The sequence below is a fragment of the Dipodomys ordii genome, unplaced genomic scaffold (genome assembly GCF_000151885.1).
Source record: "Dipodomys ordii isolate 6190 unplaced genomic scaffold, Dord_2.0 Scaffold15, whole genome shotgun sequence".
Taxonomy (NCBI): domain Eukaryota; kingdom Metazoa; phylum Chordata; class Mammalia; order Rodentia; family Heteromyidae; genus Dipodomys; species Dipodomys ordii.
Genome location: NW_012267231.1, coordinates 13,920,569 through 13,934,640, shown reverse-complemented (window position 1 = coordinate 13,934,640; position 14,072 = coordinate 13,920,569). Strand labels below are relative to the sequence as shown.

The following is a 14,072-nucleotide window of genomic DNA, read 5'->3' as shown; positions in this document are numbered from 1 at the left end:
CATAATTGGTAGCCATAGAGCTTAGCATCTGACTTGAACCGGGAGTCCCGAGTCTGTTCTCTGTGGCCTAATCTCAAGCAGTTTATTTGAGGTCTCTGAGTTGATTGCCCCATTGGCAAAGTGGGAGGCATTCCCCTTTTGCAGACGTGCAGAGGCTGAATCATTGCAGGGATCAGATGAGGCTGGCATTCAACGCATCCTCCTCTCCCTTCTGAACTTTCCTTCATGTCCACTCTTCCCTTCTTTGGGCTTCCATTTGTACCTGCCACTGCAGGGCTTGTGAAAGTCATAAGAGCAGAGTGACAGATGGATGAGTGGTGGGATATCCAGGTTTGCCAGGAATGAATGTAGGCATGGGTTAATCAGGGAATCACAGAAGAGAGGGCATGTAATCTGGTCCAGGGCAGATACTCATCTTTGCTTGCATCAGCTAGCTGTTTTTCTAAGATCAAGCTTTAGCTTTTAACCGAAATATAATATCCATTAAAAGGCATACCTGTTAAAACTAGTCTAGTTGATCAGTTTTCACAATTTTAATATACCTAGATCAAAAAACCAAACATAACCTCACCCAGGAATACTGGCTGCTTGCCCTGCCCAGAGGGGAGCCACTTGTCCTGACTCTGTCTACACAGAATTATTCTATAAGGCCAGAGTGTATATTTTGTAGATATCACTTGTCACTGGGGAGGCCGCTGAAGGGGTCTTTTATGCACTAATTCTTTATGGCTATTACAGGTCCTTCACAAGTAATCAGTGCTTTATAAACTCAGTCTCTAGGCAGGGAGGAGGGCTGTCCTCTTGCAGTGGTGAGGTGCAGTGTGGCTCTGCCTTTTTAATGTGAAGCAGCAGCAAGTGCTAGAGGTTCAAAGTTGCTTGCTTTAGAGCAGTGAACTCTTTCTTTAAAACTCTAGGCTGTTTTCATGACAGTGCTCAGTGAAACAGTTTATTTCCAGCTGATCTCTCTTTGTTGCTGGTACTCTGTTTTAGGAGCTAGAATAATATTCTCGAGAAACAATGTCAGAGATATGGTTTTAATGATACTCATTGAAGTTAATATAGGTAAAATGTTTGACAAAATGCTTTAGTATCTACCTAAAATGATGTAATTCTTGTTTCTGATTTCAGAGTGATCATTTAGGCTCAGGAAGTCATTTCAGTAACCGTAAGTATGAAAGTATAACTACCAGCATGGGTCCCAGCTCAAGTGCAAAAGAACTTGTATACCTCCCTACCCTTGTCCACCCACACACACTGTGCACACTGTGCCCACGTCCTCACCCACTTGTAAGCCACACATCCCCAAGGCACAGGAAGAGGCACATTCCAAAACAGTGGTCCTGACTCAGCCACTTTGATGTTTAAATGATATATTCTATATATCATTCTATAATGACCAAATTTGCCTTGTTCATTGGTAGATTCATTGTGATATTTGGGGCTTGGTTTTTATGGAAAGAAGCAATTTTCTGACTGGCAGAAATCAAACTCAGTACTGAAGCATTTTAGAATGACATGTGCCATAAACAACTCAGTTGATAATTATTTTTGGACTATAAAGAATCTTCACTTTTGTTTGTTCTCCAGTTTCACAGAATTCATCTAGGAGACCTGTTTTTCCCTTCCTGCTAAGTATTAAGTTACCTACTAATATCTACCCTCCAAATTTCAAAGATTATAATTTTAATTTTGAATGTATATTGTGTAATAGTCAAGTAACTTAGTTACCCTAACAATCAGAGGGTCTTCTAAAAATGGACAATAGCTGAGTATCAGTGGCTGACGCCTGTCATCCTAGCTACTCAGGAGGCTGAGATCTGAGAATCATGGTTTGAAGCCAGCACAAGCAGGAAAGTCTGCGAGATTCTTATTTCCAATAAACTACTCAAAAGCCAGAAGTGGCTCTGTGGTTCAACACTAACCCTGAGCACAGAGAGGCTCAGGGACAGAATCTAGGCCTTGAGTTCAAGCACCAGGACTGGCAAAAAAGGGTTGGAGGCATGATTTAGGCAGTGGAGCACCTGCCTAAACAATATCTTAGTATTTTTTGTTCAGTAGGTTTCAGGTGTTTCTTTGTATTTAATAAGAAAAGTATCAATATTTTAGAGCAAGGATGATTTCATGTTGTTCTTGTTCTCTTTTGATCGTACGTAAATGGCAGGAGGAAATGATACCAGCTTTATCTTTGTCTTTAGTGTGGATAGTTTGTTAAGATGTCATTTCTTTGGACTTATTCAGGAAAAGAAGACATGCTTCTTAAGCAAAGTCAGATGTACATGACGGACCTACAGGTAATTCTGTTTTATTTTGTAAAATATTTGAAGAGTCGATGTGCCAGTGGCTTATGCCTGTAATCATAGCTACTCAGGAGGCTAAAACCTGAGGATTGTAGTTTGAAGCCAGCCTGAGCAGGAAAGTTCATGAGTCTCTTAATTACCAAAAGGCCAGAGATAGGGCTGTGTCTCAAGTGGTAGAATACTAGCCTCAATCACAAAAGCTAGGGACAAACCAAGGTCCTGAATTCAAGCCACAGGACCAGTACTCGCTTGTGCGCATGCGTGTGCATACACGCACGCACACACAGACACATACAGAACACATTTGTGCCTATGTAAAAAACATGCATACCTTGAGTAGGGTTTTCATTGTCACAACTGCTTTTGCTTTCTTGAGTTTAATGAAGGCAGGTCTGATCTGACTACCTGTGGTGCCCTCTAGTGTGACAGTGGCCTAAAATGGAGATTAGGATTTCTATCTCCTCATCTTTGGTATTAAGCCTCCTCTTTTTACCGTGGCTAGTTAACATCTCATGTTTGCCGTATAAAGGAGAGGACATCATAGGATCTTTCCAAAGCAATCTGTTGATTTTGAAGTGTATTTTCTTTTGCAATTAAATATATATTCTACGTTTAGGAAATTCACCTCTGAAACTCCAAAACCAAACTTCCAAGAGGTAGCATGTTGGCTGCTTTTCTTTACTGCTTTTCTTTACTTCTCCTCACCTTTATTTTCCAGAAGATGCAGGCTTGCACTTCTAAAGCCGGTAGGACTGATACCTGCTTGGGCTTTAAAGGCTGTTTTTATCTGGCCTCCTCCACAGGCAGAATGAGCAAGCTTAGGGGAGGCTCAGTGCTCAATTCTCAGTGTCTATGAGGACAGAGTGGTCTTCAGGTGACCAGTATTTAAGAAGATTGGAGTAATGCTCAGTTGTAATGAGCATGGAAGATAGGGTGTAATTTGGTGAATTGCAGTTGTGTTAGTCTATAGTAACAGATAAATTGAGAGACAATTCAGGAGCAGCAAGGCTAGGAAATGGCTCCGTGGTGTCCATTTGTTTTATGTCCATGCAGAGAGGGGCAGCTTCTATCCAACTGATAGCTGTAATGTGAGCCCCATCCTCTGGTAGCAACCACGTGCTGCCGTCAACGAATTATACTCGTAAGGTACATCTGTCTGAGCAGGGGTTATCAAGCACTCACATGCCATCTTTCAAGATTCTGTGCTCCTTTCTGAACTATTTCATGCCAAAATTTAATCCGGCTTCTTTTTGTCAGCACTGGTCAATAGAACAAAGTAGCAATCAAATTTTATGCTAAATTCTCAGTTGTCTCCCTGAGAGAACTCCATCTCTTCTCTGAGTCGGCGCGCATTTCCCTGACTCCTCTCACAACTGCCTTTATTTGGGCATATTTTCTAAATTTACAGAGCACTGTGTCAGAGTTGACAGTGAGCCTACACAGAAACCATATCATCTTATTAGAAGTCTAACAGTAGGTAATTCTGTGAAAATATTTGCATATTTGAAATCGCAGTACCTTTATTTATGGCTCTGATGGCTTACTTTAGACTCTGGAGCTCCAGATAGGAGTAACAAAACATAAAAGTAGTGAGTAGGTCTTGGTAGAGTTTAACCCAGTAGAACCCAGATGCTACAGCTCCTCTTCTTTGTTCTGCCAGAAGTAGGCTTAAGAGAACATGAAGTGAATAGAACCCTCAGGAGTTTGTGAGCGCAGTGAGGGGGATTCATGCCAGAACTGATTTTTTTTGTGCTGATCCTCCCTCCTTCCCTCACTCCTTACAGGGTGGAAACATCTGTACATTTCTGTAACTTCAGTAATTACCGTTGGCGCCTCCATTAATGCTGTCTTTCCTTTTCAGGGTACTCCCCCGGGCACTGCAGCCCAGGTACAGAGCAGGTCTGTGCTACGACCACTGGAGCTGGCTTCCCCCAATCAGACCTCCTACTCCGAAAGTGAGATTCTAAAGAGAGAGCTCGAAGCCATGCGGACCTTCTGTGATTCAGTGAAACAAGATCGACTCAAACTCCAAAACGAACTGGCCCACAAGGTGGCCGAGTGCAAAGCCTTGGCCCTGGAGTGCGAGAGGGTCAAAGAGGACTCAGATGAGCAGATCAAGCAGCTAGAAGATGCCCTGAAGGACGTGCAGAAGAGGATGTATGAGTCAGAGGGGAAAGTGAAGCAAATGCAGACCCACTTTCTGGCCCTCAAGGAGCACCTGACCAGCGAAGCTGCCTCAGGACACCCCCGGGCCATGGAGGAACTGAAGGAGCAGTTGAAAGACATGAAGGTCAAGTACGAAGGTGCCTCCACGGAGGTGGGCAAACTCCGGAACCAGATGAGACAGAGTGAGAGGCTGGTGGAAGAAATGAGGAAGGAGGAAGGCCGGCTGAGGGAGGAAACTGCATGGCTGCAGAAGGAGCGAAGCACGTGCAGGATGGAGCAAGAGGAGGCAGGGAGGAAGGTGACGGAGATGGAGGGCCAGGTGAAGCAGCTGCAGACACAGCTGGCTCTTGCCGTTCCTCCGGAAACATTTGAAAACATGAAGAGCGTATTATCGAGCGAGGTGAGTGAGAAAACCAAGAAACTAGCGGAGGTAGAAAGAGAACGGGAGAAATCAGTCAGTGAAGTCAGACAGTTGAAGAGAGAGCTGGAGAGCATGAAGGCCCAGCTGGCCGAGCATGTCCGGCCCGAGGAGCACGAGCAGCTCAAGCGCCGGTGGGAGCAGAAGTCTGGGGAACTGGGGAAGAAGGTCACTGAGTTGACGCTGAAAAACCAGGCCCTCCAGAGGGAACTGGAGAGAGCGGGTGTGGACAGTCAGCTCCTCAGCCGGCAAGTTCACGACCTGACAGTGGAGATGAAGAATCACTACGTTCCTCTGAAAGTCAGCGAAGAAATGAAAAAGTCACACGACGTGAACATTGATGACTTGAATAAAAAGCTTTCAGATGCCACACAGAAATACACAGAAAAGAAGTTGGAAACAGAGAAACTACAGATGGAAAATGACAGGTTAAGTAAGCATGTTAGCCGCCTGGAAACTGTGTTCATATCTCCCGAGAAACATGAAAAGGAGCTTGGGGCTCTGAAAGCCAACCTTGGTGAACTTAAAAATCAGCTCTCTGAACTTAATAAAAAATGTGGGGAAGACCAGGAAAAAATTCACACACTCCTGTCTGAAAACACTAGCTTGAAAAAGACCCTGAACTTCCAGTACGTGCCAGTCAAAACCCATGAAGAGGTTAAAAGTGCACTGAACAGCACGCTGGAGAAAACTAAGAGAGAATTATCGGACATGAAGAAAAGATTTGAAGACATAAATCAAGCATTTGTAAAAGTCAAAGATGAGAACGAAATCCTCAAAAGGAACCTGGAAAACACTCAGAATCAAATGAAAGCCGAGTACATCAGCCTGGATGAGCATGAGGCCAAGCTGAAGGCCACAGGTCAGAAGCTGAAGGAGGTGCAGGATGCCAATGCTGCTGTCCTGGCTGACTATAAGCGAGGTCAGGAGGAGATCCTGACACTGCATGCAGAAATCAAGGCCCAGAAGAAGGAGCTGGACACGATACAAGAATGTATTAGGCTGAAGTACACGCCGATTATCAGCTTTGAAGAGTGTGAGCGGAAATTCAAAGCAACAGAGAAAGAACTGAAAGAGCAGTTAGCAGAACAGACACAGAAGTGCCGGGTCAGGGAAGAAGAGGCCAAGAAAAGTGAACAGGAAAACAACAGGCTCAAGAAGGAGATTGTTACTCTTCAGAAAGAGTTAAAGGACACGCATGTCCTGATAGGGAATGCCCGGGAAACGGAAAGAGCATTAGGCAGGAAAACAGAAGAGCTAAACAAACAGGTGAAAGATCTGTCACAGAAATACACCGAAGTGAAGAATGAGAAAGAGAAGCTACTAGAGGAAAAGGCCAAACGGACTGCCGAGATCCTCGCCACACAAAATGTAATGCAGAAGCAGCATGTCCCAGTGGAACAGGTGGAGGCGCTGAAAAAGTCTCTCAATAGCACCATTGAGAACTTAAGGGAGGAGATAAAGAGCAAGCAACGGTGTTGTGAGAAGGAGCAGCAGGCTGTGAGCAGGCTGCAGCAGCAGTTGGACAATCAAAGGAACTCTTCTGTGCCCCTGGCAGAACACTTGCAGGTTAAGGAGGCCTTTGAGAAGGAGGTTGGGATCATGAAAGCGAGCTTGAGAGAAAAGGAGGAGGAAAGCCAAAATAAAACAGCGGAAGTCTCCAAGCTCCAGACTGAGGTTCAGAGTACTAAACAGGCGCTAAGGAAATTAGAGACCAGAGAGGTGGTAGATTTGTCTAAATACAAGGCAACGAAAAGTGATTTGGAGGCCCAGGTCTCCAGCCTGAATGAAAAACTGGCCAGTCTGAACCGGAAGTATGATGAAGTGTGCGAGGAGGTTTTGCATGCTCAAAAGAAGAAATTATTGGTGAGAGAAGAGAAGGAGTCGCTACGCTGCAGCCTTGAGCAGGAGATAGAAGACCAGAAAGAGCGGTGTGATAAGTCTCTAACTACCATCTCAGAGTTACAGAGGAGAATCCACGAATCTGCCCAGCAGATTGAAGCCAAAGATAATAAGGTAGGCGTAAAATTTGCATTACAACAGATTGGAAAGCCCAGAGCTGGACTGCCAGAGTAGGAGACAGTAATTCACAGGCAGGCTTACAAAAGCCTGACCAAGAGTCACCTTTCCGGTTTGACTACTGCTATGCAAAAAAAAAAAAAATCCTGAATTTAAGTGCACAAAAAAGCAAAAGGAGTTTTCCTTCAGCTGGTCCAGATGGGAGACCTGAGACTCACTTGGCTGATAGATAGATAGGTCCATGGGTTTATGGTATCTGGAGAACTGGATGAAGGGGAGGAATAAAGCCCTGTGCAGGCTGTGTGAAATTGAGCCACTGGGGAGTGTCCAGTCTTGTCTGTGAGAGCTCCCCGCCCCCACCCTCCTGAGGCCTTGGGCCTCCTCCGAATCTTTCTGCACCGTGATCCCTTCACCCTTTCCCTCCTTTCTGTGCCAATTCCTGTGGGTTCTAAAGACCTTGGTTCTCCTTCCTGAGTTTTCCTACACTTAAGTGGTTCCTCTTCCGCTTCGTTTTCTTTGCCATTTACATAAAACATTTTCGTTGTCAAGTTCAGATTACCTGGTTGATCAGGGTTCATAACAGTCTCATGTCAGTTTACAGAATACTCAATTGTGTTTTTGAAACATAACCATAAAGTCTAGAGATGAAGATTGGCAGCAGCTTTTCTCATTCATGAGTAATGATAAATGCCTCTATCCTCAGTGGACAGGCTTGACACTTAACCTCTGGCACATGTTCCTGCAAGATCTAGAATTTAAAACTTTTCAGCATGTATGGAAAGTAGAAATATGGTTGTATAGAACTATAATGGCCAGCTACTAATTTCTTCTGCATGCTCCCATTATACAACTCCAAAGGAACCAGGCTCATAAGTGGATTCCAGATGTACCTGATCTATGTTCCTTTACTTTCCCTTCTAACCATTTCTCACAGTTTCTAAACCTCCAGGTCTTTACCTGCTGTTCAAAAGTAAGAAGAGTCAATTCTGCTCAACTCTGAGATTGTACCTGTTATTTTTCCTTAACTCAGTAATACCTTCGTAGGAAATTTATTATAGGGACTTTAACTCAAGAAATTATACTAATTACACATTGTCTATAATCTTGGCAGTTTTTTGGTTTGTTAAAGGTAAAGCTTATGTCTCAAAGAATAATTTCTACATACAGATGCTCATTAGCAATGAATACTGCACATTTCTCCTATGTCTTTTTTCTCTCTTTCAAAAGATAACTGAGCTGCTCAATGATGTAGAGAGACTAAAGCAGGCGCTCAATGGCCTCTCTCAGCTCACATACACCAGCAGCAGCCCCAGCAAGAGGCAGAGCCAGCTGGTTGACACCCTGCAGCACCAAGTAAAGGCCTTGCAGCAGCAGCTAGCTGTGAGTGACGGGCACATGGGGTGGGCCTCACTCTGAGTGATGGGTGCACAGGGCGGGTCTTGCACTGTGAGTGACAGGTATGCACGCTAGGAGGGCTGGACCTCATGCTGCGAGTGAAGCTTAGATGGGAAACTGGGAACTTGGAGGTGTTCACACCTGGAGCAGTCCAGTGCTCGTATACCTCATGCCCATATGTATTAAAAGAAGGCACCTGGATTTGGAAGCTAAAGCTGAGCTGAGTCCTGCTATTTAACATGAGTGGCACAGAACACTTGTCTTCAAACATTGGCTTCCCATCCATGAGACAGGACTGATCACTTGTTTGTTCACATTCTTGTGGAATGAGTGAGTGTGCTCTGCAGTCAGATATAAGTTCCTGCTAACATTTTCCCTTTCTGTAGGAATCAGTTATGAGTTGGTTTTGTGTGGAAGGAAGTTATTGCTGTAATTTGGATCCGGAGACAGCCTCCCTCCACCTGTGTTAAAGACTTAGTCCTCTGCATTGTGCCTAGTCTCTGCCTGTGCTGTTGGGAGGTGGTGGAACCTTTTAAGAAGCAGGGCTTGCAGGGAGGTCTTCTGGCCATTGGAAGGTGACCTGAAAGGAGTTATAGCCCCCTCTTCTTCCTCTTCCCTTTCGTCCTGGAAAGCACATCCTGCCCTGATGTGCTCCCTTGCTGAACCCTCAGAACCCATGAGCCAAAATAAACCTTTCCTCTTCTGAAGTGGATTATCTTAAATATTTTGTTTCAATAACAGAAAGCTGACTAATACAATTTTTTAAAGTATTTATTTTTTTTTACACTCTTGGTCTACAGACCAATGGTGGTAAAACATTGCAGTCAGCATGCCTAAAGGTTATGGTGGTCCTCCCCAACAGCTGGAAGTATTTGGTGCACTGTGGGGATAGGAGAAAATGCCATCCCTCTCCCCAAGAAGATCTGAAGTTAGAGTGGCCAAATGCAGATCCATGACATGTAAAATGCAAGAGAAGTGTTTAGTACAAACCTGAGATTTAAGCAGTAAGTTTATAGTAAGCAGAACCTTGTTTGGCTTTGGCTTCTGCAGGCTGGAAAGACCCAGATGCTGCGTGTGCAGAGGGCAGGAGGAAGCTATCACTATGCAACTGGGAGTTGGAGCTGTGGCCTCATCCTCCTAGAGGAGGACTTCCCTCCCCCACTGTGATAATGCCATTAGTCTGGTATCAAGAGTTGACCTAATGGATCACCTCTTCCAGACCCCACTTCCCAGCACTGATATACTTAATTGAAGGGAAAAATATACAACCCTAGCAGTTTTCCAGGAAGGAAAGACTATTGGAGGGGTGGGAGCTAGTTTTAAAGGCCTGGATTTGTAAGACAGATGGTTTTGGAAGGTGAAAGGAAACCAGAGGATCTTCCAGGCAAACAGTGGAGAGAACAGGGCCATGGGATGGTAGGTAGGGAGCGTGAAGAGTGCAAGAGATGTAGCCAGGTGTGCTAGCAGGCCTTCTTGGATCTGGAGCCAGTATTGTAGACATTGAGAACCAAGCTGATGATCTCCAATTGTCTTTTCACATAAAGAAGTGTCAGCCAGGGTGTTTTGAGCCGAAAGTATTGTGAGGAAAGGGCCGCCTTGGCTGTGGAAGCATGTTCAGGAGCACCGGCAGCCATAGGAAGCAGGGAAAACTTGGAGTAATCTAGAGTGTACATTGGTGGGAGTTTGTGCAAGTCTGTGCTGCAGAAGTAAAGGCAGTAATTTCATGTAGCTTGGGATACAGGGTATGGCTCTACCACATACATCCCCACGCATTTGTTAGAAAAGTTTATTCATTTCACATTAGGGAATTCTCCATGGTTCACTCTAAGAAGGGCAGGATGCTTTAACACCAATGCTGCGTTCTGTAGCCTCAGGCTCAGCATCTTGGGATCAGAAAAGGTGAATGCTGACATTCTGATCTGTCCGTCTGTCCACATTCCTAGGATGCTGACAGACAGCACCAAGAAGTAATCGCAATCTATCGGACACACCTTCTGAGTGCTGCCCAGGTAAAGAAACTCTTACTCTTTTGGAAAGGCTGTTTTAGAGAAAACAATGCTGTTTTATTTTTAAATAAATTTATATGAATATAATTGACGTCTAAAGTTGTTGTACCCCATTTGCTTATTTAAAAATAATTGTGTTTCTTTTAATCGTGGCTTGCATATCTACCAGAAAAATTTACAAAGCTATATGGAAACACAACATCTTAAATTTAGTGTTGTCTCCATCTGCTTGTCACTCATTCTTTAGACAGTTTGGCAACACACAATGGTGGTGCCTGCTAACAGTGTAGTAGCTGGAGGCAGCACCCTGACAGTCACATGTGGCCATCAGCGAAGGGGGGAGACTGGAGGTGCAAGAGCTGTCATGTGCTTCCTGATTGCCTGGGAGGTTTTCTTTGCAATGCAGAGAATACCAGAAAGGGATGCAAATGAGGAGCAGGGAGTGCACTGAATTAGAATAATTAAAGAGGTACTGATAATATTATTTGTCGAGCCTTAAACTCAATGAAACATAAGGTTGTCAGTTCTCTTCTTGAGGGATATGCTGAGAAAACCATTTTTAAGAAGTCATGCTAAGAAAATGTTTACACCAAAAGAATTCAGTGTTAATGCTCTGTAGAAACCATCTGAACAGCCATCCCTAATGCTCTGAGAATGAGCTCTTCAGGAAGATGTGCTAAAAGAGATGCATGTTAGAATGACAAGTGAGAGATAATAGGAATTATTTGGATTTGAAATCTATTAGATCATTCTGTTCAGAAAGAAAAGAGAGAACCAAGCAAGGTAGCTTGTCCTTGTAATCCTAGTTATTCAGGAGGCTGAGATCACAACGTGAGACTTATTGGGGGGGCAAAAAGTCTGAGAGACTCCTTCACAACCAGTAGCTTGCGTGCTATGGTCCATGCCCGTCATCCCAGCTGTGTGGGAATCTGAAATGGGAAGGATCATGGTTCCAGGCCAGCCTCGACAAAAAAAGTCTAGGAGATTCCATCTCAAAGAAAGAAGTGGGGTGTGGTGGCACAGCCTTTCACCCCACCTACAGCAGGAATCAGAAAATAGGGTTGTAGTGAGGCATACACTAGGCCAAAAGCAAAACCCTATTTCCACTGCTAAAAAGGGCTGGAGACATGACAGCAGTAGAACACCTGCCTGTTAAGTCCAAGGCCCTGAGTTCAAACCCCAGTACTTCCCTATCCCCCCACCCCTAAAAGAGAGAGAGAGAGAAGGGAACAAAGAAGAACATTAAGAGGAAGCTTCAAAGTAAGAGACTTAGATAAACTAATAAAATGATTGTTTCTGACACCCAGTTTTTATACTGAAAGTCCTGCCCTTTCTGTAGGTGATGTAGGAGTGGCTATATGCTAGTAGGAGCCCAGTGACAGGTGGGGACTGCTGCCTGTGAGTATAGAGAAGAGAAGCTGGGACTTAAAGGTTTATTGGCAGAAAGACAGGAGGGGAGGAAGCTCAGGAAATGGAAAGGACAGGCAACCTTGTATTGGCCAAGGCCAAGGGAGGGTGACTTTTACTCATGGAAAGACAGGACAGCCTCACAGACCTTCCTGCCTGGTACAGCGAGCTCTTCAGAAATTCAAAGCCGCCTTCTGAGCCCTAACGAAACATAACCAAAGCTGTTGGCATCTGAGCAGTCCTGCCTTTGTCTCTTTAGAGTTCACTCTCAATTCAGTTTGCTCTACTATGGCTAATGCTTGAAATTTAAACATCCTGCTGTAATAACAGAGTTTGAAAGCAAAATTTCATGCCAACGGAAATGTTGTGTGAGAGAGAAGGAGGTAGGGAGAGAGGAAAGAGGGAGGGAGATAGATGGAGAGAGGGAAGCAGAGAGAGAGAAGAGCGGGAGAGTAAAAGAGGAGAAAGAGCGAGCGAGAGAGCAAGAGTGCACACGCACACAGGCTTTGCCCACGTTTCTGGTTATGGATGTCAGGGGCAAGTGGTGCCTCCGTGTGCACTGACTTCCCTGTGTTTGGGAGGGAGTGCCTGTCACCGCGATCGATCAGAGGGCTTAACCTGCAAGGGGCTTGGCCTGCACGACACACAAAGCAGCTGGGCCCCAGGGTAAAGCCATTGTCTGTGGAATTCTTGTTTCAGTGAAGGTGACATGAGCTGTTTCTCTGCTGTCTTCTCCCCAGGGTCACATGGACGAGGACGTCCAGGCAGCTCTCCTACAGATCATACAGATGCGGCAGGGACTCGTGTGCTAGTGCCAGCGCTGCCCACCCCTGGCGTTCCTGCCCAGCTGCCCAGTGTGCCTGGTGCCCTCTGTGCCTCTCAGGGCCTTGCTCTGCTAGTACAATTACAATAAAACATGTTGTGTTCTGTCTGTAGGTTTTTGTTTTTAATTAGAGGCGTATGTTACTGAGTTCTTCTGTGTAAATTCTATGTGTGTTCATTGTACAGTTAAGCAAACAACCTTACACTTTGCCCTGTATTAACTACATGTTTTTAAATATTTGAATTCCTAATAAAACATGAGCCATCTGAGTGGATCTATACAAAGAGGAGTTAGGTGAAAATAACCTGCAGAGTGATTAATTGGTTGGTGGCTGCTTTAAAAGAATTAAAAGACTTCAGGTCCTCAGTCAGTTCTCTGCCCTAGCATGGTTTGAAGACCAGGTTGTGACTTGGCTGGCCAAAGTCCTGTCTTTATTGAGGCAGTATAATCGACACCTTTCACTTCTATTGGAAGCATAGATTTTATTTCTTCTTATGCTAATAATAACTTTTATGTCTTTTAAAAAAAAGTATTGGAGGCTGGGAAGGTGGCTCAGCGGTAGAGCGCTTGCCTTGCATGTAAGAGGCCCTGGGTTCAATTTCTCAGCACCACATAAGCAAAAAGAAAAAAACCGGAAGTGGTGTTGTGGCTCAAGTGGTAGAGTGCTAGCCTTGAGCTGAAGAGCTGAGGGACAGTGCCTAGGCTCAGAGTTTAGGCCCCACGACCAGACCTCCCCCCAAAAAAATTGTTTTTATAAAAGTGATGTACAGATATACTTCTTTTTGGCCAATATCACCCCTTCCCTCACTTTTTTAGGTCTTTTAAAATAAATTTATTTTCATATAAATGTAATTTACAGTGCTAAATTACATTTCCATTAAGAACAGGGAGGGAGGGGTTGGAAAGGTGGCTCAGTGGTAGAGTGCTTGCCTTGCATGCATGAGGCCCTGGGTTTGATTCCTCAGCAGGACATAAGCAGAAAAGGCTGAAAGTGGTGCTGTGGCTCAAGTGGTAGAGCACTAGCCTTGAGCTGAAGAGCTGAGAGACAGCGCCCAGGCCCAGAGTTTAGGCCCCACAACTGACAAAAAAAAAAAAAAAGAACAGGCAGGGGCAGACTACTACTTCAGGAATTTATAAAAGATTGTCTCACCATCTCTATAATAGTGTCTTAATTTTCTACTGTGGCGATAAACTGTATGCTAGGTTTTTAAAGATGTCAAAAACTACACTTATTTTTTTGTTGTGACTTTGACATTTACTACTCTGATTATCAGGTACTCATGCATGTGTGTTCCACACCACATCACATTTCGTGTGAAATGCAAATTTGCATCAGAGGATTAATTTAGGAAACAGACTTTAAGCATTTTAGAGCCAAAAATGCAATAATCCAGTGAACTGCAAGAACTAGATGGCAAAATAGTCAACTCAGACACAATTATAGTAAATAAACAACTATGTTTACTAACTGTATCTCACGAAGGAAAGTTTACAAGTCTTATTACTTTGTTGTTTTAAAATTTTCCCATTCAGACTGAAAA

At 44.3% G+C, this 14,072-nt stretch overlaps 1 protein-coding gene across 1 annotated transcript in view; it reads left to right on the top strand.

Moving 5' to 3' along the window:
- Uaca (uveal autoantigen with coiled-coil domains and ankyrin repeats) overlaps positions 1–13,073 on the top strand; it is a 31,961-nt gene extending 18,888 nt beyond the window's left edge. Inside the window, exons 14-19 of the mRNA XM_013012164.1 lie at positions 1,129–1,165; positions 2,239–2,291; positions 4,159–6,897; positions 8,128–8,280; positions 10,239–10,304; positions 12,449–13,073. Coding sequence (XP_012867618.1) covers positions 1,129–1,165; positions 2,239–2,291; positions 4,159–6,897; positions 8,128–8,280; positions 10,239–10,304; positions 12,449–12,520 — 3,120 coding nt within the window. The 3' untranslated portion in view covers positions 12,521–13,073. The remainder of the gene's footprint in view (positions 1–1,128; positions 1,166–2,238; positions 2,292–4,158; positions 6,898–8,127; positions 8,281–10,238; positions 10,305–12,448) is intronic.
- Positions 13,074–14,072: the final 999 nt, after the last annotated feature.